This window comes from Artibeus jamaicensis, unplaced genomic scaffold (assembly GCF_021234435.1).
Source record: "Artibeus jamaicensis isolate MK-2021 breed Jamaican fruit bat unplaced genomic scaffold, CSHL_Jam_final contig_391, whole genome shotgun sequence".
In the NCBI taxonomy this organism is placed as follows: domain Eukaryota; kingdom Metazoa; phylum Chordata; class Mammalia; order Chiroptera; family Phyllostomidae; genus Artibeus; species Artibeus jamaicensis.
The window spans coordinates 18,676,451-18,704,084 of NW_026521814.1; the positions used below are offsets into that span (position 1 = coordinate 18,676,451).

At 36.2% G+C, this 27,634-nt stretch overlaps 1 protein-coding gene across 2 annotated transcripts in view; it reads right to left on the minus strand.

The window, feature by feature from the left end:
* The window catches only part of PDE1A (phosphodiesterase 1A), a 294,356-nt gene that overhangs the window by 214,418 nt on the left and 52,304 nt on the right, over positions 1-27,634 (minus strand). Inside the window, exon 1 of one of the 2 annotated variants that reach the window (XM_053665232.1) lies at positions 11,170-11,896. The exons of the other annotated variant lie outside the window; for it this stretch is intronic. Within the exon in view, the coding sequence (XP_053521207.1) occupies positions 11,170-11,222 (53 nt within the window). The 5' untranslated portion in view covers positions 11,223-11,896. Of the gene's footprint in view, positions 1-11,169; positions 11,897-27,634 lie in introns of those variants that run through there. 2 annotated transcript variants of the gene reach the window in all.

Below are 27,634 nucleotides of genomic sequence, written 5' to 3' on the forward strand. Positions count from 1 at the left end.
TAAGACATCATTATTCAAAATGACATTATTTGCAGAATTTCAATGGCCTGCATTTTACTCAGTGTAAACTTAAAGGCAATGCTTAAAAAAAAAGTCTCTCCGGGATGAAATGAGGACAAAGGCACAGAAGTAGGTAAAAGGCTGCCAAACTTGTGTGTACAGTGATACCTGGGTGTGATAATTTGCAGATAACTCCCATCTGTTATTTCTTAATTTACCTCAGCTGTTTCAATAATGTGACATTATTCATCATTTCTCAATATTTTCAAAATATTTTTTCTTTCTTTTTAACCGCAGACCATTACAGTTATGTAATAGAACATTTAGCTATTCTCCCAATTATGCAACTCTGCTAAGCTTCTCCATGTAGATGAAAAGTGGCAACTATGGAGACATTTCTTGGGGTCAGACTATATTCCAGATAAATAAGGAAAGAAAGACTAGCTGAAGCAGAGTGAATTTCAGAAAACTAAAGGAGACATATTTAGGAAAAATTTAGAGAAACAAAACTAAAACCTGGAACCCTCATTTCTAGATGTATTAATAAATATTATGTAAAAAATAAAATATTTGGGGAAATACAGGAGTAAACACTCTTAAGTTTCACTGTAAAAATTCTAATATGCCTTCTAATCTCTAAGAGGAGAGTGGATGTGACAAGCACTGTTTCCCAAACATATCTGATGACTTTGTTCACAGCATCTCAGGGGAATAATGTTCTGTGATGAAACAGTATTTTGGAAACACTGAGATCAAGAGTTCAGTTTATCAGATTTGTCAGTATTAACAACAGAGCAGATGGGTGACTAAATGGCTATTGACTCACTAGCCCTGGCCAAACTTTCAGCCACACATCCCTCTATGTGCAGAAGCTCAGCTCTATGCTAGCCAATCAGGAATTTTCCCTTTCCCCAAGAGCCTCCCAAACACTTCGTTATTCCCACGCTTCTGCTTGGACTACACCATCTTCTTGATACCCTCTTCTTCTTCTCTCACTTGCCTGTCACAATCATCTGCACCCTTCAAAGCTGGCCTTCAAATGTTTCTCCCTCAGCCATCACTGTGCTTCCTCTGTCCTTCGAATTAGGGCAATAGTTCTCAAACTTAGCTGTACAATTTAAAATATCTAAAGAATTTTTAATAAAGGAAAAAACATGGAATGGTGCATTTCATTCATTGACTTTGATATAATAGATCTGAGATTTAATCCCTGCATTAGAATTTTTTTAAAAACTTCAGTGATTGTAATACACAGGCAATGTTAACAACCTTTGCTATGCAGTTCATAATGGTTTATCTCTATACTTTTTTCAACCTACATAAAAAAGGGGGGTTAAGACATTTTAGAGGGGACACTTAATCATCTTCTTATTCATAGTTCCCCTGTACCCACAGATATTTTTGAATGAAATAAACAAAAGAAAAATTTGCTTACAATTCCATTGATGATGCTAATCTTGTTAAAATGTTTTCCAAATTACTCTGCTCTTCCACTCCTATTTCACATAAATTATATGATTTAGAAAAGTGGCTCCCAAATCCAGCTAGGACTCAGCATAAGCTGGCTAGCATGTAGAAATACATCAAAACTTTCTACTCCTCAACCTACTAAACAGAGTATCTGAGGTTAGGTCTTCAGAAGATTGTTTTTGTTTTTTTGTTTTGTTTTGTTTTGTTTTGTTTTGTAAACTGCAATTCTAATGCCAATAGCAAACAGATTCATTTTGTGAATCACTGATTTAAAAGAGAAATTATGTAATTTGTGGCTTTCATGAAAGTATTTACTCATTATAGTGATGTTTGGGAATGTTCAGTAACAGCAAGCAATATTATACATTTATTCCACTAAAAAAATAATTTTTACAAGATAATATTCATAAATTTGAGAGAATATACATCATGAATGAGAAATAAATATGACTTGGATGCATAAGGAAACATCATTTTAATTTACTATTTTCAAGACCTCCAGTCCATGTTGTAGCTTTAGTGGAATTGAAATTGAATTGTACAAGATTATATAATTAATTATATTCAGCTTCCATTAGAATAACTAACTTTCTCAAGTCTCTTAACATGACACTTGGTATACATCAAATCTCCAGAGGAACTTGGAAAAAGTAGAAGATTATTATGGACATAATATCTCATGTTTTAGGCAATTAGCTGAAGATGGTTTTAACTTTTAACTTTTTAAAGCACTTTAAATCAAGAATCTCAGGCATTCCATAATCCTGGAGTCAGGGGAGTTCCATGTGACCCATCAGCCACATGAAGGTCAACGGAACTTCATTATTCTGTTAATATTTTCTCTTATCCTCATTGCCACCCATATATCTTTAACATGAAATAAAAATACAAACTACGTGTTCTCTCTTCAATGGCTGAATGAACTTGGGATGGACTAAAGGAAGAAGAATTGGAAAAAGCACAAGAGCTTTCAGAGAGTATTAATGACATCAATTGACAATATTGCATGTGCTTTCCATCAGTAATACACTTCCACATCAACCATGGACTTGGCCATGTGGCTTTTTTTAGTTTTTCAATGGGACAGTAGCAATTTGACTTACTCAGGTTCAATCAAAGCCTTCAAAAAGTGTGAGTTTCTGCTCCCTCTCTGGGACTCCTGCCATTACCCTGAGAACATGTCAAAGCTAGACTTCTGGAAAGATACGAGAGGTACATGGAGGAAACCCAAACTGTAAAACCAAGGTCTTCCTGGACAGGCCAGATCCCAGCAAATCCACAATCTGGCCACAGTTGCATGAGAAAGCCCACTGAGTACAACCAAGTTTGGCACAGATCACAGAAACCACTCGGCTGATTTGTAGACTCCTGTTATTTTAAGCCACTGTGTTTCAGGGAGATTTATAAACAGCAATAACTAATACAATTGTCTTCAGTGTTTGAAAGGCTATTCTGTAAAAGAGCATTTGCATCCTTCTCGTACCAGTTCTACTAAGAAAGAAAAGTGAGTTGTACTGAATGGAAGACAGATTTCCATGTGATAAAATACTTTCTAACAAGTCATAGTTGTGCAAAGGTGGGACAGACATTGAATTCCATGATTCTGGAATTATTCAATTTGGGGCTAACGTTAATGCATTTGATTCATTCAAAATTATGTATTTCTTCATCCATTTCTTTACCACTACAAAATTATATACAGAATATAAGTATGTGTATGTTATAATACATGGGTTTTTTATTCTTTATTATTAAAAATAAGAACCAAGTACCCATCCTTCTAGTAATCCTCTGAATGTTGCCTCCAGGATTTCCAGTCAAGATTCACACTGAAAATGGAGAGTGACCTAACCTCAAATTATTCATTTCAAGGGTCACCAGCTAGCACTCTGTAGCTGGATTTTGTTTAGTTTCTCAGTGGTTTTAAAAATGTGAAATTAAATGCTTTTCATTTCCCATCTACCATGGTTCCTGTAGGGTAGCTCAAGACATCCCCCCTTCTACCAGCTGTGATGAGGGCGGCCCAGGGGGCCCCTGGCCAAAGGGAACGTGTATTGTTTAGGGAATGGATTGTAACTCCCTCCGTAACTCCTTTTGGAAGCGGCCTATAGTCCTGTGACTGCTCCTTGACCTTTTTTCTTGCACATACACACTGAAGCGATGTAGTTTAGAGTCACATGTAGGACTCATGCTTCCTTTGTCTGGGACCGCTAGTGAGGAGCCTCAGACTGGAAGAGGTGCAGTGTCTTGCTGTAGGGTCGCTCCCCTGTAATGCGAGTAATAAACAGCAAGTCCACATTGGTTAGTCCGCCAGGTAGTTTTTTCAGAATATACAAACACTTAAGCCAGCTCCCCAGTTTGGGGCCCCTGAGCTGCAGTTTCCAATGCTTATTTCGCGTATGATACTGACCAGGTCCCTTTGGGTATTTAAATTTGATGACTGGGTAAATGCATATTCATGACACACAGTCTACCAAAAGTTATGGAAAACCAATGATGAGTTTAATATTTATTTTGGCCTCAAAAATCTTACAGTTACGTAGGAGAAGTGCTGGCCTTTCTCAAATAATTGTAATAGAATGAAGTGATACATGTAGCTGCCTTGGGATTTCAGAGTGAAAACAAGTGGATGTAACCAAAGCAAATGCTTCGTTAATGGGCACAGAAATTAGCAAGAGCCTCTTTTTTTCTACTTTTCTATTGCTTCACAGAGACATAACCACTGAAATAGTTATAACCATTTGAAATCTTCATTAGAGGAAAATATCTAACAACCAGATGGTCCCAATTGTCATATGCTCCTACTTTAATCCAATTTTTAAATAATACAATTTAAAAATGACAACAGGATTTTCCTTTCCTTCCTCAATTAGGACTCAAAACCTGCCACATTTGTATGTTACAGAAACAATTCTACTGTTTCTCATTATCAGTGGTCTATAATTTGCTCCAAGCTCTTTGATCCTTAAAAATGTCAAATTAAATATTAATGTTTTTAAAGCTGAAGTGAGCACTCTTATTTAAAAAGCCCATGACTTTTTATGGTTAATAAATATATAATTTTTAAATGCTTGTTTTACTTAATAAACAACTCTTCTAAGAACAATACCCTAAGATCCTAAAGGCTATAGCCAGCAAAACCCTAAAAATGGACACCAATTTCACTAAGAATTGGTTCTTCTCCTTAACAAAAAATAAAGCTCTAACAGAGCAGGCTTGGGATGTTCTGGAGATAACAAATCTGGAAGCTTGAGCTTCTGTTCTGTCAAATGCACTGTGACTTGCCCCACAGACTTCCAGCAGCTCCAATTCAGGAAATGTTGGATTTCCCTCAATTAGAGCTCATGTCCAAGTGGCCTTAATCACATACATAAATAAACTGAAGCTTTCCCATGAGAACTAACAAAATTATGTCATGGCCAGTGACAGAACTGAAGAGATTGGGTTTATAAATACTTCTTTAACCTTATTCTATCTCTACAGACTTACAGGTCATCTTTAGTCTTATTTTTATCATTTTAAATTGCTTTCTACCTAAACACTATATGTAACAGGCTGCTTATTCCAAATACAAAAATTTCCAGATAGTATAAACCAGTAAATTATCCACAGTAGATTATCGTAATTACATAGTCTTGATTCTCCTCATATCAAACATTATAAATCTTTGAAATGCCATTTCTAAATCATACCAATGTCTGAGATAAATGCAATTATCATCAACCTTCTCTTGCTTACAAAACAAGATTTGCATAGCTACTTTAGAGATACAGTCCTATGTTCTAATCTATTCCTTGTTCCTGGATCCATAGCAAAAATTATTAACTGTGGATTTTCTACTTCCTGATAGAGTTACTCTCAATATTCTATGTCTGGAACTTGACTAAAAATACACTAAGATTTTGATAAATGGCAGCCCTTAGTATTAATATTAATACCAAATGCTGCTGCTGCAAATGATGATAAGTTTATTGGACATAATTTAAATTTGTGTTGACTGTGGTTGAAATAACAGCAGGAATAAATTATTTACTGCTTATCTTTAAAATGTGTATCAACTTACAGTTCATCTGTTTGTAATGAACACTTAAAAATTAGAGCTACTTTTAGCACAACTGAGGAAAAAAGGTATAACAATTTTTGATCATTTCTTTCATGTTAAATATTAATTACCACATGCCTTACATTCATATGCATGTGCTGTTTTGCTTTGACCCTTGTAATCTATTTTAAAGATCAATTTGTATTTGTTCCTTGCTTTATAAGTCAACTTTTGACCAGCAGCAATAACATCCTGACCTAGATAACAAAAAGATTAATTTTACTAAACATGTCTGTAATAAAATTAATTTTTCTTCTAATTAGCATTGTATCTGATAGTGTCATTAACCTTCAATTCATTTCACTATGCCTATTTTCCAGAAGTAATTTCACTTTTATAGCAAGAGGAAATTAATTAAATATAATAATTTTTATCCATTCATTATTGCATAAAAAGCATCATTCATTTATATTTTCTTTAAAAAGAGGTAAATTAAATATCTGGCATGTAACTATGTGACCATTGCAGATAAATTCATTTTCATTTTTTTCTTTTTCTCTTTTTTAAACAAACACATTCACAATTGCTTTTGTCTTAGGGCCAAAAACTGGCATAATATTTTTACAAATATAGATGGTATTATATTTCATTTGACTTACATAACACTTTTTCCAATGAGTAACTCATTGCATTAAAAAATGTTTAATATATTATGCTATTTTATCACTTCAAACATAATTTTTTCTATGTAATTACTTTTCAGTCTGATTACTATGTACTTAGTAATTTCTGTTTAAAGTACATATTTTTGGTGAGAGAAAGGTGTCAAAAACAGGTTTATGTCAAAGACTGTCATAAATACTTAAACTTTTCTAAGACAAAAATATCAATGTCCAATAATGTATTATAATTTTTTAATATTCTGAAGTGACTTCACATTTTATATTATTTGTGTATGCTTTTTATTGCTCTCAAAATACTGAAGGAAGAAGGTCTGAAACATCTGAATAATTGAATACTATCTAAATAGCTTGCCCAGAAAACTACTACAAGTTAGCAAAGCCAGTCAAGTGTTCACCGTATTAATATGTGAAAATCTCAAATGTGATATATAGCCCTTGAATATTAGCAACTTTCTGGTTAGTGTTGACACTGATGTTAATACATTGAGCTTAAATAGGGGAATAAAGAAAAATGATTATACTCCCAAAAGGGTGTGTGATTTTAAATGTATAACTAGTATTTTATAATATTCCTCTATGAGGCATAGATAACAACCTCAAAACTAGAATTCAGACAAAGCAGTAAGGTTCCTAACCATCCCTATGAGGCCCTCAAACAAAATTAGAATCTGCCTTTCTTTTCCTAGGCTTTTTCATTTCATCTTACTGCTTTCTACATCTCTATGTGAAGAGATTTTGCCTGCCAAGAACACACTCAGAATTCCTCTGCTAACAGATACTTGTAAAAATAAAACTTCTTTAAAGGCATGAAGAGACGAAACAGCACGTTCTAAAGGCTGCGAAGATCTCAGTGTGGTTTTCATTTGTCTGGGGCCCTGGCAGCCGCATGACTTGTGTGCTTGAATGTCTCAAATCCTGGATGCACAGACAAGGCTTGGTTCTGGGGCTGATGAGGAACGATTTGCAGATTCCATTGATGGCTTTTCAGTGCTACTTCTGATGGAAAGTCCCACAAAAAGAACATCTACTTTTGAACTCTGAAGAGGTTCAAAAAGCTGTTGGTTCCAAAGAACACTAAATAAAGCTGAACATGTAAAAGAAGTTTCTATTTATTTTTTTACATTCACTTTTTCCCTACCTACCTTTACAAAGAATTTGAAGCATCACAGAAAATGATGTGCATATAATAATAAAATCTGATAAAGCATCAAATCAAATAGAAGATAATTATAATAAAAACCCAGATTAAACCTCTTTAAGGTGGTGCAATTCAGGTGAGATATTTTCATTGATGTAATTTTATTAGGAGAAATATTTTTCTTGTCATCAAGTGTAAGACTGATCTATTCATGGGAATATATAAAGTTCATTATTACTAGTATGTAGTAATATGAAAGTGTCTTTAGCAATTGTTTATGAGAGTTACATAAAAGTACTTCACTTGAAGGGTGTTGTAAATTATTGAATCTATATAAAGAGATAAATTGTAATTACCAAAAATAAAACTCTGTGGTAATGCCAAAAGAGAGATATTTAAAAGTCTAAGGGAATGTGTCTTTATTAGAGGTCTTCAATATCAAGCGTGATTCCCACCTTGGATTTTACAGGGTCTACATCATTTTATTTTCTAAGTGTCAAGGAGCTAACTCAGTGTGGTTGAACACATTAATGTATATTTTGTGATAGTGGTTCCTTCCTGGAAAAATCATAAAACCTAAAGCATTTCTGTTGAGTAAAGGGAAAATCTCTTTTTTCTATACAAGTCTGAGCTGCAAGAATGTCTAACAGGCAGAAGTGTTCAAGACACACTCTTATATGTGCTCAGGGCTGAGTGGTCTCATTGATCCCAAAGTCACATATGATATGCATGAAAAATAGCACATAAACTCTAACCTTGGTTGTAAAGGAAACTTGACTTTCTTCCTTGCATCCCAGACCTGGTGTAAAAATATTAACCTAAAATTTCCACAAAGGACTTTAAATTATAGATCTGGTAACCTAACTGGTGAGGTGAAGACATGGGCATTTTTAGAGGCAGAATCTAAATAACAATGTAAGATCCCTCCCCGTCTTCCCAGGACCATATCTGGCCATGGAATTTCAATGTTCACCAGGTAGTAGTGTAAAAACTCGAAACCAACTTTTAACACTTGGTGAATGACTTTCAGTGTATGAAATTTAGGGATATTATGTTCATGAAAAGTTGATATTAATTCAGTCTCAAAATTAAATTTTAAGAAATTTTGCTGTTATCTCTCTCAATGCATTTAGTCATCATTGAAATAATGTGTCTTCCATTACAATTTCCCAGGATGTTGTTACTTCCTTTTTAGCACCCATCATCTGCCTATGCCATTGTTCTCTAGGGATGTACTAGATCGAATGTCATGTGAGGGCAACTACAGTTTGTTTTTCTTTATCACGCCTAACCTCCCTTGTATCCTAGTGCAGATTCTCAACACTTGTAGTCAGTCAAAGACAGCCGGGTGAATTCAATTAAAGCTATGGGTTTAGTTGCAGGAGAAAGCAGCCTGTATTTAGAGATTTGAATGGTATTGATTTGTTAGATATTTTTTTAATTTCTTCACTAATCTCTCTAAATGACTGACTGATATTTTACTTGAGTTATATATAAAAAGCAAAGGTATTATTTTCACAGAATTCCTGTTAAACTTGTGACTACCACATACAAAACAGTCTAGCAGAGATTTGCTTAGCAAGTGGATTGAGAACGAGTGTGCAAAACCTTTGGGAAGTGGGGTACAAACAAGTGCACAGTGAGAAGGAAAGGTCTGGTACATGGGCTCCTGATCGCAAGGCAGGCCTGAGAAAGATGTCTCAGTGTGAAAAGCTGGGCAGTCCTGGGTAGCCCAAGGAGACGAGAGACCTGAGAAAAGAAGGCTGGTGAAGGAAATGAAGTGGGGCATGGAATAAGGGCCAAAGATGCCAAAGCACGCTTAAACTACTTCCCGACTTGCTCAAAAGTACAATTAGCTATCAGAAAGCCCATGCTGTTTTTAACGGAAGAATAGCCCCAAACTTTCTCTGAGTCAATATGCCTGGTCATTTGAATTTTGTATTCTACCTTCCGCCTCCCTTTGTCTTCATCTCAGGCACACCCTGAGGAAGGCAGGCAAAACCAGCCATCAACATGGAAGCAGACCAGTCCACCCCACACCTGGCCCTGACCTGTTTTTAGTCAGGGGCCATTTCTACACTTGCTTGAAACAATTGCTAGCGTGAAAGAAAGTATGTCCTCTTCGACAGCCACTTTTTCTCTTCTAACTCACCAGGATCATGAAGTGATCACTTGAATTTACCAAATTTTATTCTAATTATCTGGGCAAAGAATCTCAGCTTCCACAAAGGATCTATTCTTGATCTAAAAGAGAACAGCAGCACAGCTGAGTTGCAACTTCCCTGTGTGTGGCGCCTAAGCGTATCATTCATCAGGAGCTAATAAGGATTTGGCCAACACCAGCGAGGAGGGACCACCTGCAACATCACTGCAGCTCCCCAGTGAAGTAACACACTAAAGATGCTGGCTAAGAGGGTCTGATTTTACCCAACACAATGTTGCCTTCTGGAAGTTCAGCAGGTGCCCTCTGTGATTGGTGCTTCAGCAAGACTGACATCAGAATCATCTGTGCAACTGCCATGTCTTTTTGAATTCATGCATGCACTTGGAAGAAAATAAAAATTAAAATACAGAACTGGGACAACTTTTTAGGAAATATGGCAGGTGTATACAAATTTGGGGGTCATTTTGGATGTTTGGTTATTTGCTGCCATCCATTGCTGTTTAAAAGTAACAAATGTATATTTAAGTCGACATGGATTATGATATGAAATCCACATGTATAGATTTAAATATAATTTACCTTCAAGAGAAGGTTATAAGTGGATTTCTGCTAGAATTTTGTTTTAAGCATTGCTGAAGCATATCATTGCTATTAATAATACTGTAATAGTGCTTTATAAACACATAAAAGTTGCCACATTTTATACAATCATACTTTTGAGGTCCACTCTTATTTATTGTATAATATCCACAGAATGCTAGGAATTCCATACACAAACTTCTATTATCCTGTAGTCAATTCCATATCAACAACCAGTGACTACAACTTTATTCTAACATTTAGTACTATTAAAATGTAGCATCTCCACTATGTTTAGGATATTATCTGGGGGTAGCACAAAATTGATATATAATTTACTTGCTTTCCCATATTCTGTTTTAAGAAGCAGAAAGTGCTTATATCTATTTTCTAGCTACTTCAAAATTCTTAAATCACAATTCTGAATTCTAAAGTACATAACAGATAACAAAGGATCAAGAGTTAAAGAGTCAATAAAGAAATTGCTACAATCTTAGAGAGTGTCCCTACTCACAAAATAAAACCTTAGCTCAATCAGTTACACTGTATGTTTCTTAACCATGGATTCCACCACAGGGTAAAATTTTTCTGATTGCTCCATTGTTCCCTTAACTGCTATACAAATACTCCTGAGCTAACTGTAAAATGTACTCTTGAACAGTAGCTATCAAGTTCAAATTTGTCTCCACACACATTACTGCAAAGAAGTGTAGCACTGGCAGCATGAAAACACTACCTCTGAGTGTAATCAGGTGAAAGAACTGAGCACAGTATCTCCCATTTAGAGAGCTGAGCAACCATTAGAAACAGTAGAGATTGCATAATGTTTTAAAAGTTTCTTCCAGCACTATGTCATTCGTGTGCCTGAAGAGCTAATATGTTTTTAAAATTATGTTTTCAGTTGATAAGGGCTTGCACACAGAATCTCAGAAAATAAAAAATAGAAGGAATCCCTCAGTATGTATGAAGTTAAACTTTAGGCAGACTCTATTGCATTGCAGTAGCTTAGTGCCAGAATTCCCAAGTAAAGAATGGAGGAGAAAAGTCCTTTTTCCTGATAGTCCTGAGCCACCTGGAATGCAGTGTTACTTACCTAAAGATGGGTCTTTGGAGATGTTTCTTCCTGATTGTGACATGGTCATCCATTTAAAGGTGAGGGTGTAATTTCTTCCTGGAAAACCACTCCAGAAATCCAGGGAGGGAATGTGGAAGCTTATCCTGATCTATTGTGCTGCAAGGAGCCCAGAAAGAAAAACTAGTTTCCTTTCTCTTTTTGGGTGCTGGGAGAAAACTTCCCTGTTCTCTGCCAGCTGAGCAGTGTGTCCATAGAGGCCACATAAGACAGGCACGTTGGGGCACTCCCCCACAGAGCAGGGTGTGCAAAACCACCGAGAGTCACTCTGATATGGGCAGGAGAAGTGCACCGAACTCTCGGAAAGAGAACAAAACAAACAGAAAACTTCCTACCCTGGTGGCACCCAGGTAGGAGCTCCCTAAGTGATCGCAGCCATGAGAGCTCTCCTTCCACATGCTGGTCAAGCTAAGCTCGGGAAGTTAAGTCCCTCCCTGTCTTTAAAGCAGGCTGCTCTGGGGCTCAACTTTTTCTTCAAAATAAAAGTTGTACAGCTGGTTCAGCAGTCCCATGTGAGTATCCTCTGAAAGTTTGTTCTGTTAAAATAAGAACTGTGTACAAATTCATGAAGAAAGAAGGGCTCGGCTGTGTAGCTGGCTCTGCTTCAAGAGATGATCATTCCTTTTACAATCTTGCTTTTCCTAACACTGAATAAAGTATGGACACAACTCCTCATTTTTGGCATTCATAACCTAATAACCTACCCTTGGCTGAAGGCAAAGATGTCATTTCAACTGATAGAAGCTCATGTGAAGCTGGCCAGAGCTACAAAAGTTAGAAAAACAAAAATTGCTCAATTCTGTCAGTGACATCGTACCCAAATGTAGCTTTCCAACTAAAAGGGGGCACTGCAAAAAAAATAAGTGAACACACACACTTTAAAAAGTCCCCAAACTCCCTGGGAACCTAAGGTTTTTATATTATATGATCACACTTGAATTTAGGAAAATTAAAAGAAAGAAAAGTAGATGTAAGAGAGAATTGTGAACAGCTGAAAATAAATGACATTAAAAACTGTTTTATTTGGACGACCTAGACTCACACTGCAGGAACTCTTATTCCAGCTACAGATAACACAAGTTGTCATATTTAATAAACTTATTCTGGAGGCAGTCCTGTATCTGAATCACAAACAAAATTCCTGACCAATTAATAGTGTCATGAGTTTCCAGGCTAGAGGTTTAGTATGTAACACAATAAACCATCTCAAGCCATGATTAAAATGCTTTTAAAATTATGCACATAATAAAAGGTAGAAACCCTGAGAAACACACATGCCTTTAGTTAAATGATCCATAAACATAAGAATGAAATGACACCAAAAAGGGATATAATCTATATGATCTCAACCTGCAGTCCTTAGCACTCCTCTGATATTTCCACAGGAGCAAGAACACCTTTTTACTCTCCTCCCAAAAGAGAGACAAAGAAGGAGTAGAAAATTACACACACAAAAATCACTGATTATGTTGAGCAGTTCTAATAGACACCTTTTATGTTTCTAATGAAATCAGTCTGAGAGCCCTGAACTAAAAGTTAAATAAATGGGTTCTATTCTTAGTTCCATCATGAATATGCTGGACCACTGGGGGAAAATTCCCTGACATATCTGAGTCCCTGTTTCCTTGTTTGTAAAATGAAGTTATAATATTAATTGAATTCTATGTTCCTTTCAAGCTTTAATGGTACCATAGTGCTATTTCTAAATATAATTAGTTTGCTTCTTGCAAAGGAACTAGAATAAAGGTAATGATGCCTGACACTCAAAAACAAACAAACAAACCCATTCATTATTATATAAAGTTATAAATAAATAAGTTATAAACAAAAAGGAAGACAATTTTATATTATGTATATTTATATAGATACTCTATATAATGATGTCTAAATGAACGTGTCCTGCACCACCAGTAAGCATCCAGTTGTAGACAGACAGGTGTGGGGCAATGATGTTAAACCGGAGACCACCTGGACACAAACTGACATGCAGACCTTTGGGGCGGAGGCTTTGTTATAACCATGCACTTTGGCTCTCTTTGTACAGGAAGCTACATAACTAATAACATGTTGAACAGATCTTCTAAAAGTAATTTTGCATTTATTACTGGCATTCAGTTTCTGTACTCGTGGTTTATCTATATTACTATTAATTTAGCATAAATACCACGGAGGAGTAAGCCAGGAGAGAATAAGCCCATCAACTTAAAAAATTAACTTTTATTTTGTCTACTTTTTAATTAGAAAAGTGAGATGACTTATTCATGAGCATGACAGAAGGAACTCAACACGAATGCTAGTAAACATCTCGCAAGGTAAAGTTCAAATGACAAAGTATATCATCCAACTTGAGGCTTTGAGGCTTCATTATCAACTGCAGAATCTGAAAGTTGTTAAATTAATTACATAAAATCCATCACCTCTTTAATTGCATTAGATTTATATTCTTTGTGTTCTTAAGTTTTAAGGTAAAAAGCTTAAATTCCTACTTGCATCAAGCACTGTATATAAACCCAATCTTAGAATTTAAAGAGCCTCGAGAAAATACCAGTTAGTTAAATATTCCCTTGGCACAAAGAAAAGCATGTATTTCGTAAATGTCTCTATTAACTTTTTCTCAGAGCATTTAAATTTAATATTGAGGAAAAGTTTGCCTTATTAACTTATTCAGCTTTAATTAAGTATTCAAAAGAATGAAAGGTCCTCACAATTGTTTAAATTATAAATATATTCTTTAAATTAATACAACTGTACTTATAACCTCATTTTCCATATCAACTTCAATTGTTCAATTTTTATTTATTTATAATTTATATATATAAATTTTATGGATAAATAACAAAGCCAATGCTCCTATAAAATAAATATACTTTATTATAGTTTTGTTTCCTGAGCAAAGTGATTGGAAATGGTGTTTCCAGTTTCCAGTTATGGTAAACTCTCATCAGTATGATTTTGCCTAACATTTCCATCCCACCCCCGCTCCCATGCTCGCTCACGCCCCCTCCCCTCTCCCTCTCTAATACACACAGGTACACACACCTTCTCCCACTTGGCACTGTTGGAGACTGCATTATGGGTGCTCAATGAATACTTCTTTATTTGGTAAAGTGCTCAGCTGAAACACACCAACATATCCACCTTAACAAATCACTCTGTGTGACAAAATCATGGGTCCATTTGCATGACTTTTCCAACCCAGTGGATACTAAATGTGCCATGGTAATTTGTGTTAAGCATCTCAGAAAACAGGTAAGCTTTGTAGTTTTTTGATAAGAAGGCATATTACTATATTCCCATTCAAAGCTTTGGCTTTTTTTATTGTTATAGTCTGTTCTCTGGCTCTGTTTATAATATATATAAAAGTGCCCAAAACACAGGCAAAGGCAGAAAAATCATGTAATATTATGCCAGCCCAAGAACTGGAAAATGAATATACCAGTTACCACTTTACCGCATAAGTCTACTTAAGTACAAGTCTGACACAAAGTGTATGCTCCTTTATTCCAACAATATTTTATTAAATACAACCAAACAGATTATAGATTTAGGTGAATTTTAGATTAAGAGGAGAAGTGGAAAGAAATGTAAGAAAAATAGGATCAGATGGGAATTTACCTTATTTCATTATATATGTGATATAATTTTACATTTTTTTTAAAACTTGCTTCTTTCCCTCTTGCCTCTCCACCTTCCACCAAGGTTAGAGCTGGCCCTGTGTGTGACTGGAGTGTCTCCTATACTTAAATTCCACTTCGGTAATTGTCCATTTTTTTTTACACATCATACACGAAAGGTGATGTGCACATGATCCTGTCCCAGAAATTACCTAAATCTTGATAAAACCAAAGAAGTAAAATGCAGCCATTGCCATAATTTTCATTTGACACAGCTATAACTATTGCATCGGTAAAGTGAAACATTACTTGGTCTACTATTCCATGAGATGAATGGCAGGGCATGGACTAGTTCTAATGGACTAACCAGTCAGTCTCTGTCCTGTTTTTACCAGGCAAAAACTGTTGCATATAGGTCAGGGAGAGTGGCACTGATTTAAAGATAACTTAAACCTGATGTATCCTTTCAAGGTTAGCCATTCAAAACCGTCGGTATTTTCTCCATTTTTTAAACAAATTTTCTGCTACATGTTTCATAATTGATTACAAAGCCAGTTAATACATGGTGAGGCTGGAATTTGAGCCCAGATGTCTCATTCCTGAGCCCACGATTTTACCCCTACTGAATAGGTTGTCGCGTTGTCGGCAGTCAGCAACTGAGGTCACTTGGGTCCTTTGTGGACTATGTGTCCCATTACATGAAGGAAGAAAAGAAGCAACCAGCCACTCTAACAAGTGTCTTTCCTCCTAATCCTCCACCCTGCTTAAATATCACTGCATCGTTGATTGTGCTCCCAACACTTGTGAGAGCTAGCCTAGAAAGGGCCTACTTATAGCAAGGTGAAATAATAAATGAAAATGTTCTATGGAGATCTGAATGGAAACTCTGTTTTATAATAAAGAGTCCTGGACTAATGTCAAGGAACAAATATTTAAATCCAAGCTCTAGCAACAATTTTCAACTCTCTGCTCCTTTGTGTCCTTACCAATCACACTAAGGTGTTGGGCCAGATGACTTCTGAGATCCTTTCCAGCTCTGAATTTTTATGGCTTTATGACTGTCCCCATGATAAAGTGTCAAGTTATTTAACTTTAGTGCCCAAGCAAGTTTAAATTCTGTAGTTATTTCAGCTTTTCTCCACCACAACAGGGTCTCCCATACCACCAGAATACTTTTTACCCTCACTGTTATAGGATCAAAAATATAACACTCTACTTTTCAAGTGTGAAAATAAATTGTAGAACTTTTTTTCCTAACTAAACTATTTCCCTCCTATTTCCCTAATTAGGAATCACCCTCACTGGGGTGTAAGTTGAAGCAGGACAGGGTTCAGTGTCTTGTCGTATTCCCTGTGCCTGGTACCTAAGAGACACCCTGCTGTTATCCCCTGAATGAATGACTAAATGAACAAAGTGCCGATTAATGCTACTGTAGGGGAGCAAAATTTACCACCCCAAAATGTGTCTCTTTGGCAGGAGGATTATTTTAGGCTGATGGCCGTTAAAAAGCCAAAGACTCAAAAGTTTTTCTTTTCACCTCCCCCTTAACTGCCTGAAAAGAGTGTGGTAAAGAGCCTTTTTCCAGAAGGAGCTCTATCGCCAGCGATAACCATGAGGAGCACAAGGGAGCCTGCTTGTTCAAAGTCCTCGCTGCGTCCCATTGTTGCTACATGGCATGGCGAACATTTGTTTATGAAACATTTGCTCATGCCATATTCCTGTGAACTGTTTTTTTCTTTTGTGAAGTCCCAGGCTCCTACCCACTTCTCCTAGATCAGGACTGGTATATAAGCTTCAGTTGCCCAATTGCCTGTGGGCCTCATATTCTTATGTAGCCCTCATATGTGCAAAATTAAATCAGTCTTTCTCCTGTTAATTGGTTTTATGTCAATTTGACTATTCAACCCGCCAAAGAACCTGGAAGAGTCAAATGAAAATGTTTCCTCCCCTACACTCTCTCATCATCTTCTTGTGGATTGTTTTTCTAAAACCTCAGTCATATCCTATAATTGTTTGGTTTTTTCATATTTCCTCTCACCTACTGTTTTTCTTCAAGAAGCCATCTGAGTTCACCAGGAGGGGGGCTTCTGTGACCCTGTAGTGGTAGAAGAGAGGTGGCCACAAATCCAGACTGGCAGGTGCCTTCTCTTCTTTGTTTTCTCTGGTCTCTGCAATGATGTTCCTTGTCTCTCTGGTTGCTTGGCTCCCTGCAGACATTACCTGCAAAAATCTGTGCCTGATAGGTTCAGTCAGCTCAGTCAGGGAACTGTGATCCTTCCCTCTGATGGAGGCCAACATCTGACTTCACTGGCTCTGCGGGACCCTTTAAGGCTGTCACATCTTCCATCTGGATCTCCGTCCACTAAGGCTGTTAATTCTTCAGCTCCGGTGTAGAGTCCCCTGAGCCCTTACTGTGGGCATGGCAGAGACGGATACACTGGCCCCATCTCTGCTGACTTCTAAATTTGCCCCGAGGCAAGCAGGACTTCCTGAGCCCTCCATGGGATTGGCCACACCATACCATCACTTTTATTCTGCTTACAGTAGCTAATTCACTAAGTCACTGGAAAAATTCTCTGCTTTAAGCTTTTACTTCCAACCAAACATGCTCCCCACCTTTGAAATTTAAGCTCAAAGGTGAGACATCAATAGATTTTCATAGATGTCTAGCAATGTTTCAAAACATTGTCTAATACTTAATGTATGTGTTTCATCTCAAAATATTTGTCATTACACTTCAAATCAGGAACTCTACATATCTGAGAATAAATACAATGGGAATATTAAAACTGACAATGCTGCTGAGAATCACCTGGGAAATAGTTTTCAATTTGACCAAAAATCCTTTCTGCCTTACAGGCAAAAAGTAGATTTTACCCAGTTAATAGTTTCAAACAAGGGTCTCTTGTCTTGTGTGTCTGGCTTAGTTTACTGGCCAATTATTCAAAAATAAAATACATCAGAATTTTTATTTTCTTAAATGAAGTAATTTAAAAAGCCTGGGTTTATAGCTTTAAGTGGCAAGGAAAAACTGTTTCCCAAATTGGCTGACTCTTCAGCCAGGTGTCAGAGCTGAGCCTGTCCACTTCACAACGCAAGAGAAATTCCTCTTTGTCATTGAAGTGTAGAAGCAGGTCAGTTAAAGTTGGGCTACAGTGAGCACTTCTACAAGTTCTCATAGCCTTTAATGCTGGCAAACAATTTCTTTGGAATGAGCATGACAGTCTGCAAAAACATCATCAACAACAACAAAGGAAATCATTTAAACAGACTCTCATAGCCAAACACCTACCCACCCCTGCTCGATGTGTAATTGAGCAATATACGAATCTACTATAAAAGGAAATGACTTTTTCGTAGTGGGTAGTTAAATAAACATTACAAAAAGAGACCTCCTTAATATAAAATTCCCTGTGAGTCAGAGGACTAAAAAAGAGATGGTTGAACAGAGTCTCGAAGGATGAGTAGACAGATGTTCAGTAAGCAGGCTAAGAGGAAGAGCAAGCAGACTGTCAGCCCTGAGCACCAGGCAACAACACGTGATGTGGAGGGCTCGCTGTGGCTGGAGCAGTGTGCTGTGGGTCCCACCACATTCGCCGGCAAAGCTGCAGAAGATCACACCATCCCATAAGAAGAGGGTTGTACTTAGAAAAAATAATCAATGTGATATCGCAGTTTTAAAGAATGTAATCCAGAGGTTTTCATTACTCCCCAAACATGCCAAAAATGTTATCCACAATCCTTCAGCCAGTGGAGTGTTGTCCCCTGTTAGTTGCATGCTGAGACTCATTCAGTTGCTCTGCAGCTCTGGAACCCATCACTAACTCATTACCTTAGTTTCAGTGCTAGGTCATCCTTGCCAGCTTTCCTCCGTATTTTAAGCTTGGTCTCAACATGACTCTAAATTCAATTAGTAGGGGCTTTTATTAAAGTCTTTACTAAGTTTTCCAGTAATGCCTATGAGTAAATGTATGAGTAAATGTGCAGAACTATAGTATAAGCAAGAATGAATTGAATCGATGTCAGTAAATGGAAAATTCCTAAATGCTAACCTGTTGACTCTCTAAACTTTTAGAATTAGACAGCAGTAGAGAAAATCATGACTCACACTGACTTTCACTAGAAGCAGCTACTCAGTTTGCCAGACTTTTAATAGTGTGTGTGGTCAGTTCCATGTAAATGACTCAAATGTATAGAAATGTCACTGCCTGTTAACTTTTTAAAATAAAAAATGAGTTATTTGCAGAAATAATTGATACAGACCCCATATATTTGAATCTTGACACCCATTCATACCTCAAAAAACTCATTTCAGCTTTAGCTTTTCTTTCTGCCTCTACCAACTCTCCCTCACTCCACATCCATTGACATGATCTGTCCTCACCAGCCTCATCTTACTTTTCATATAAATACATCCTTCCTAAGAACTAGTCTATGGCATGCTATAGTTACAATAGTTTGTATATTCCTTTAGTTAAACTCCAAATTTAAATTCCACACAGGATCTAAACTGATCAGTGACCACTTTCCCAAGCCCAACACTAGGCCTATTATCTATCGTATCAATGATGCGAGGCCCAATACATGACAGAATATTGGAAATCAATTCTATTTTAGAAAACCCACATTTTTTAACATTGTGAAACTTCACTCATCTCCGTGGCTCTAGAACATGGCATTCTTCCCTCATCTGCCCTTTGTGCCACCTGGCCCCGTGGAAAGTGTGGGGGTAAGAGAGTTGACACACGCACGTGTTAGGCACAATTCTTTCCATTTCAGTTAATTCCACATAACACATGTAGAAGGTAGAGTCTCATACCTTAAAGTCACAGTAAATGAAACTAGAGTTGAGAAAAATTATATAACTTGCCAAAGTTTATACATCTTATACGTTACAGTAGTAGGATTTGAATTCAGTTCTATCTGATATGAGCATCTTTGTTCTTATCAACCCCTCCTCTTTTGGATCATAGTCTCAGTTTTAATAGCAGCCTGAAACACAAAGGCAGCCAGGGGAGGCTATAGCTTTAAAAATACAACTCTCCGGTCTTTCGAATGAGGCTGAATTCCAGCAACAACTCTGACTGGATTTCACTAGTTTGGTTTGGGTCACTCTCACAACATAAGCCTCACTCATGATTGGAGCAGCAAACAACAACAATAAAGCACAAGTCTAACAATGGAGGCTCTGAAGTTTAAAGTTTACCATTTGTTTGCTGTGTAATCTTCACCAAGTGAAAGTGGATAAACAAAATTTTTGGTTAAAATATCACTGGGAAGCTCCAGGAAAAAAATAATCAATTCAGGGTAAACACGTCAGTGAAGCTGGGATTCCAACTCCAGGGTACAGAATGGCTCTCCAGTGCTAAGGCGTGTGTCTATACTACAACTTCCTCTTAAAAATCATGCCCACAGAAACCCATATCACTAAAAAAATCCATTGATTAAATTATCTACCCTCTTGCAAAATCACATCATAACATACTTTACCCTCACACAAAAAAAGGCTGGATGGGCTCCATTCATAGACTTGTAAGGCTCAGAGTTACCTGTGAGAGTACCTAGCCCCTAGGGTCCACTGCACGAATGATATGGGAACTGCTGCCATTTGCTGAGCACGTACTGTGTACCAGGTACAGCTGAGTACTCCACAAACCCTATTACTGTGAATTCTCCCAACAACAACATGGGATGGGAATCAGCACCTTTATTTTAAAGCGAGCCAACATTGCACAGCTGGGACAAAGCGTGGATCTGAGCCCAAGTCTGCCTTTCCGAAGCTCACTCATTTAACTACTGCTGTTGCCCATGACCAGGGACATCTAATAAATTTACTTCGATTCTCTTTCTGTGTTCCTCACAATCATTTTGTATTTTTATCCTCACTTTTCGTTTTGTGTTCCCATTTCATATGCAATTTTTTTACAATAATGGGCTCCAAATGTCATTTAACTGATTCCAACCTTCTTAAATTTGTGGAGATTCTGAACTCACTTTCACTCCAATAGTCCTGTAAATACAGAACAATTCTGCTGTTTGGAGTGTACACATTGTTTCAGTATAGGAGTTCACAGACATCTATTTTTTTGACCTTGAGGTAATGTGTTATTTGTTATAAATAGAATCATAGACCTTCAAGGTCACGTTATTCACCCTACTTCCAACCACTGCAGAATTCCTCTTGCTTTTCCTCTCAAAGGCAGTTTACTCCCAAGTGCCCTGACCTGGAGGAAGTGAATCTGGTGTTCCCTTGATCTCCGCCCCCAGGAGCCTCTTGTAACATGAGAATTTCATCTTATTCAATGCTACCTACATTTAACAATAGAAGCTTTCCTTATGCTAACTTCTTCATCTGGTATACAATCAAAGAAACAATCGGTTCCAACAGTGCAAGGAAAACTGGCCGTGTTGGGCTTACTGAGGAGTGATGTTTGGTCTCCAAGGTAGCCCTTGCCAGTGTGTATTGAGAGGTGAAGTATGATTCTAGATCAGTTTTTGCTCTGTATACTACCTTTAAAAAATAATACAACTTAGCCCTTGCCAGGTAGCTCAGTTGGTTGGAACGTCATCTCATATGCCAAACGTCTGTGGGTTTGATCCCCAGTTAGGGTGTGTACAGGAGATGACTGATTAATGTTTCTATATCTCCTTTCCTCTCACTCTAAAAATTGATAAACATATCAATTTTTTAAAACTCAGGTGAGGCTTAAAATAATAACAACAACATGACTTAATTTCACTGGTCATTGTGACAAAGGATATATCAGGGCTTAAGGCACCAAGATTATTAAAACACTCTCTCCTAAAGGAGCTCAAGTATAAAATGAAAAATAAATCTACTTTAAAAGTAATTTGAATAAATTCAATAAGTAGATTTGTCAAATCGATAAAAATAAATAAAAGAAGCTCAGAAAGAAGAGAAATGAAGACTCATAAGGGAAATTATTCTATTTAAGCAAGGTTTATCCAGTGATTAGAAGTTCACTGGGGCATAGTGTTTGCTGGAAAGAATAAGGAGAGAAAGTTCAGTCAAAGGAAGACAGAAAATAATACAAAAGCATGAAATGCCATAGTGTTCAGGAAGCAGAAGTCACCTGGACATGAATGCGGGTCACAGTGGTAGAGGGGTGGCAGGAGGTAAAGCAGGGAAATTAGGCAGAGGTCAAATCCTGTGTGCCACATGGTGAGCTAGACTCTATCCAACAGTCAGGGAGTAGCCACTGGTGGGCTACAGTCGGGGAAATGACACCTGCATCTCTGCAGTTTTGAAAGGTCTCACTGATACAAATGTGGAAGACATTTTTGAAAAGGGTAAGTCTGGGCACATGAATATTGGTAAATGATCTGTTAGAGTAATCTTGGTGAGAGACGATAGTGACTTGAATCAAGGCAAAGTCATTAATTGGACAAGAGAAGCTATTCAAGATATTAATAAGTATAAAACATAGGGCTTAGTGAATAATTGAATATACTGAATGAAAAGAAAACGTTTGAGACACTACATTTATTTCTAGTTTGTTATCCGAGTGGATGGTAAACCACCACCATCTAGAAAGCCCAGATAATAAAAAGAAAGATAATTTTTTTAATTTTTTATTTAGTTATCTTTAGAGAGAGGGGAAGAGAGGGAGAGAGAGAAAGAAATCTCAATGTATAGTTGCCTCTCATGCACCCTGGGCCTGCAATCCAGGCACGTGCCCTGACTGGGAATCGAACCAACATACCTTTGCTTCGCGGTTCAGTGCTCAATCCACTGAGCTACACCAGCCAGGGAAAAATCACAGAATGATAAAATTTTGAAAAGAAGAATGATCAAAACTTCATTGGTAAGGCAGAGTGGGTTTGCAATACCAAAGGATGGCCCAAGTGGAGATGTTTTGCGGACAATTAGATACTTAAATTGTGGACGTCAGTTATAGGGATAAAATATGTGTGTCGGGGACAGGAGAGGTATTACCACATAAATATAAAACTATGAATGTGGATGGCATTGCTCAGAGTTAGCTGGGCAGGGAATAGTATCTAATGAAGATGTCAGAGAGACTGGAGAGTCGAGGGAAAGTTTGTCCTATAATAAAAGTAGAAGAAATATTAGCCAAAAGGTTTCACTCGTACCAAAGAGAAAGAACTATTAAGAAGAAAACAGATATCTGGCTGGTGTAGCTCAGTGAATTGAAATGGGCCTGTGAACCAAAGGGTCACCATTTTGATTCCCAGTCAGGGCACATACCTGGATTGCAGGCCCAGTCCCCAGTAGGGGGCATGAGTGAGGCAACCACACATTGCTGTTTCTTTCCCTTTCTCCTTCCCTTTCCTTTTCCCTAAAAATAAATAAATAAAATCTAAAGAAAACGAAAATGTTTTCACTGGAGTTGGCAATACAGAAGCTACCAGTGGCCTAGATGAAAGCAATTTCTGTGCTGAAACAATCGCACAATAGTTAGATAAAAGTTCTGAAACCACCATGAAGGATGGGGAATTTGTCTGATTATGTATGCCAAACTCACTTCAGGTGATGTTGACTATGAAAATAAATATAAAGGGGAGATATGGGCTAACCATATGAATATTTGGGGTCACAGAAAGAAGCAAGATGACCATCTGTTTACATGACAACAGTTTGCCTCAGGAAAGTATTTTGGGTCTTTTTTTTTTCCCTACTTTAATGCCTTGCCTTCAATTTTCCAAGGAATGTTTTCTTTTGGGAGATGTGTGGGAATTCAACAAAGATATGAATCCAAGAAAAAATCAAGACAAATTTGCCCTGAGTCTTCTTCAGCTTGGTATTCACTTGAATGATCGTCTTTGTGGTTACTTTTATTTAGAGAAGAGGTGACTCTCTGTTGGCCCTGGGTATATTATTAAGTAGTCACAGTCTATCTCTTGTCTCTTCATTTTTCTTTCAAGATTTACTTTCAGGATCCTAGTTCTCCCATGTTGAATTCTGCATGTTCATGTCTTAAACTACAGTAGCCATCTAAAGTCAGTGTTCTATGTATTTTCTTCTTATCTTGATGTCTGTAAAAACTGAACTATTTTGCTTCATTGCTTTAAAATGACCTAAAAAATCAAATCTTCTAATGTATTAGCAGATGATAAATATCTGTTATTGTATTCCAGGACATAATTATCAAGAACTCTAAAGTAAGGTAATTATGGTAGATTGATTAGATGCTATTTAATTATATGTGCTTTATAAATCATACCACATAGTGAGCTCTCTATTGTTCCTAACTATATGCAGGTATTATATATTCCCATTTAATTGTATTAAATGCCCATTTATGTCTTTATTCGTGCAAAAGAGATAAATACTTGACATATTTTTAAAAAGCATCATTTAAAAAAGATAGCTTAGATAAAAATAGTACTTTGGGGGGAAATAAATTAACAGTACCTAAAATTTAAGGCATGAGGAAGGGGGGAAGGGTTTGAAGGAATAGTATAAAGGACACATGGACAATAATAAGGGGGGATGGAGATGGGAGTGAGGTGGGGAGGGCTGGGGGGTGGGTTGGGATGGATGTAAAGGGCAGAAAACTGTACTTGAACAATTAAAATTAAAAAAACAACTAAAATTTAAAGCATGTTCTCAGTGTGATATAATTTGATTTTTCCAAGTTACCCATTATTTCAATAATATTTCTTTAAAATATCCTTTATTTTCTTTTTTAGGTTAAAATGCTACCTTTACCAGACATTTAATTTTCTACAAAATAACTGACCTACACTCTAAAAATGTCAAAGTCAGAAAATACAAAGAAATGTTGAACAAGTATTCCAGAAAAAGACTAAGGAGACATAACGACTAAATGCAGTATGTCATCTTGCCCTGACCGATGTGTCTCTCCCTCTCTCTCTCTCCCTTCCTCTTACTCTAAAAGCAATGAAAAAAATGCCCTTGGGTAAAGATAAAAATAAGTAAGTAAATAAATAAATAAAATATAAGATCTTTAAATATGCAACATATCATCTCATATTTGATGCTGGGTTACAAATAACATAGCTATAAGAGATACTATTACACAAGGACAAAATGAATATGAAATGCAGATTAGATATACTTCAACAGTGTTAAATTTCTTGACTTTTGCACTGTAGATGAACAAATGATTGATTTAAAAGTATTTATATTATATAATGCACATTTAACTTTCTTGTATTTATATAATAGCAACATGTATGTGCATATTTAATAACCGATATATATGTACAAAGTGAGAGAGCAATAAATAGTGCAAAATGTGACAATTTTGTGTGGAGTTCCTTTCACTGTTCCTGCCACTTTAATTTCAAAACGATATTAAAATAAAAATTGTTTTTAAAAGTTTGTTATAACTTTAATTTTTTAATTGTATTGACATCTTAGACATTGAAGAGTCAGTATATAATTACTTATAATTGTAGTGTGTAAATCGGCATTAAGTTGTGTACCTTACAATAAATTTTACAATCAAATTTGGTACACCAAAACATTATGATACTATTTTTCAGAAGCAAGGTTAAAAACTTTGGGAGGTGACATCTGTCTGTTGTTTATGTTCACAGTGATTTCAAGACAAAACAATCGGTTGAAAATAAAATGATGCTGAAGCCCAAGCAAAATGTTCTCTTTTCACAGGTTTCTCTAAGCTGTTCAAGTGGAAATAATCTTCTAATTCTTAATTTACATAACATTGTTTTTCTGACTTTTCCAGGACACATAAAACTTTCTGTCTTGAATAATAATTACTCATATACATATTATCTCTGACAATGGGCTAAATAACAACTCTTTAAAGGCAAAATTTCCATTTGTTTAAACTCTTTCAATGGCTCCCCAATGGCTTCAAGATGATCAAACTCTTTAATATTTTATATAAATGATACATAATATTACATTTAAATTTCACTTATATTTTATTTATGTATAATGCATATTTTAACTATCTCTCTCAAAATCTTCCCACCCAAGTCATCTACCATGTAAGACATACATTCCAGAATTCAGCCATATTGTATTACTTTTAGTTCACCGAAATCATAACGTTCTCTCTTCAAAAACTTACAGTTTCTAAATATACTGTCTCCAAATTCTTTCCCCAGCTATTTTCTGCTTAACATTTAACCCTCAGGGTGGATATGTCTCTTGCTTCAGAAAGGCTTTCCTGAGAACCAATGATTAAATTCATATCTATATCACACTATTGAAAAATGTGACCTACAAATATTGAGGCAAAATCTATTATTCCCTTCTGTTCACTGTGAAGGTCTGCAAGCCATGACTTCAGTAAAGATGGCCATACCTGGCACCAAGATGTTGGCTTCTATATACCATTTTATACTTAAAAAATAATAATAATAATAATGGTTTTAAAAAGCTTATCATCTATTCACATATACATAGATACATATGTAATTACATAACTATTTCTTTCCCAGAGAATGCATTCAGTACATAATTCAGTACTCTTATTCTCCTTTTTTTAATAGAACAAGGGAAAAAAGAATGGAAAAGATGGCTAACCCTTTGGGGTTTACTATGCTAAAACAGTCCTGAGATACACAAGTTAAACTTGGCATTCTTTGGATCTTAGCCAAAAATTGCTTTTATTGGCTGTGGAAAATGGAATTTTAGACTATGCTGGAAAATGTATAATGTGATGGTTGAGTGTGATTACATGAGTTTATGTATGCTGGAAAGTGGTTCTATTTCCCTCGGTGCTTAAGGCTAAAGCAGACAAAAAGCAATGAGTTTAACTTCTTAAGACCATTTACTGAAGATACGAAACTATGAATATTTGCAAATGACCATGAAGAAATATAAAGAAACTTCCTTCTAAATGTAAACATTAAGATCTCAGCAGGGTTGACAGAATGGCCTAAAACTGCTTCTTTATTAGTATAAAAACACAATGAAACAGATCACTTAGAGTAAATAGTTTATGCCTTGAGCTGTCTTCTCAAAATAAACATTCCATTACCCATCTGACATCGAATCAAATGACATTGTTTTGTTTCTAAACAAGATTATTTTTTCCAGGGTCCATGAATGTTGGTGATTCCCTTCAGGAGAGTTGAAACCTATAAATATTGTTTTAGAGATGTGATCTGGGAGTTTAAAGGAAAATGTTTTGTACCAATAAAAAAAAATCAAATTAGCTTCAATAGGAAAACTATACAAAAGAGGAAAATTCAAACACAAGAATATATCTCAACTGTTTAGGCAATATTAAGAGCCAAAATACTGTATAGTTTTTAATATCATTACTTAGGTCAGTTTCTGCCTAGGGCAGTAACATTTCCTGTTTCATTCCTGCCCAATATTGTTTTTTCCATTATTGCAGCTTAAAAATACTTGGGCTGTTTTAAAGATTAGTGTGTTGGCATAAAACTTTACTTGATTCTTCAGAGAATGTTCTTTAACCTTCCATCAGTGCTTGGTATTTTAAAATTTTCACTATGGTCAAGGGCCTTTAGCATCAAAACAAAATTCCCATCTAATCTTATTAGGCAATTAGAATAGAAATGATAGCATGCTGGGCCATGAATATTCAATACTTACCACTATTTAAAATGTTAATGTGCAAGATAAAAGTTCAAGTGTGATCCTACTTAAAATGCAAATATTCTAGATGAAAATCATGTAAGTGTGTTTTTCAATTCATTTAAGTTTAAATGGTAGTCATGGTATCATGTTTATATCATCTTAGCTTGTATTATTATGTTAATATTTTAATATAAAAGCGTAAATAAAATACAAAGTAAAATGGTTAGCAGTGGTTTCTCTGGAGTGTCTTTTATGCTACAATGTTTACATTCATCATCACATA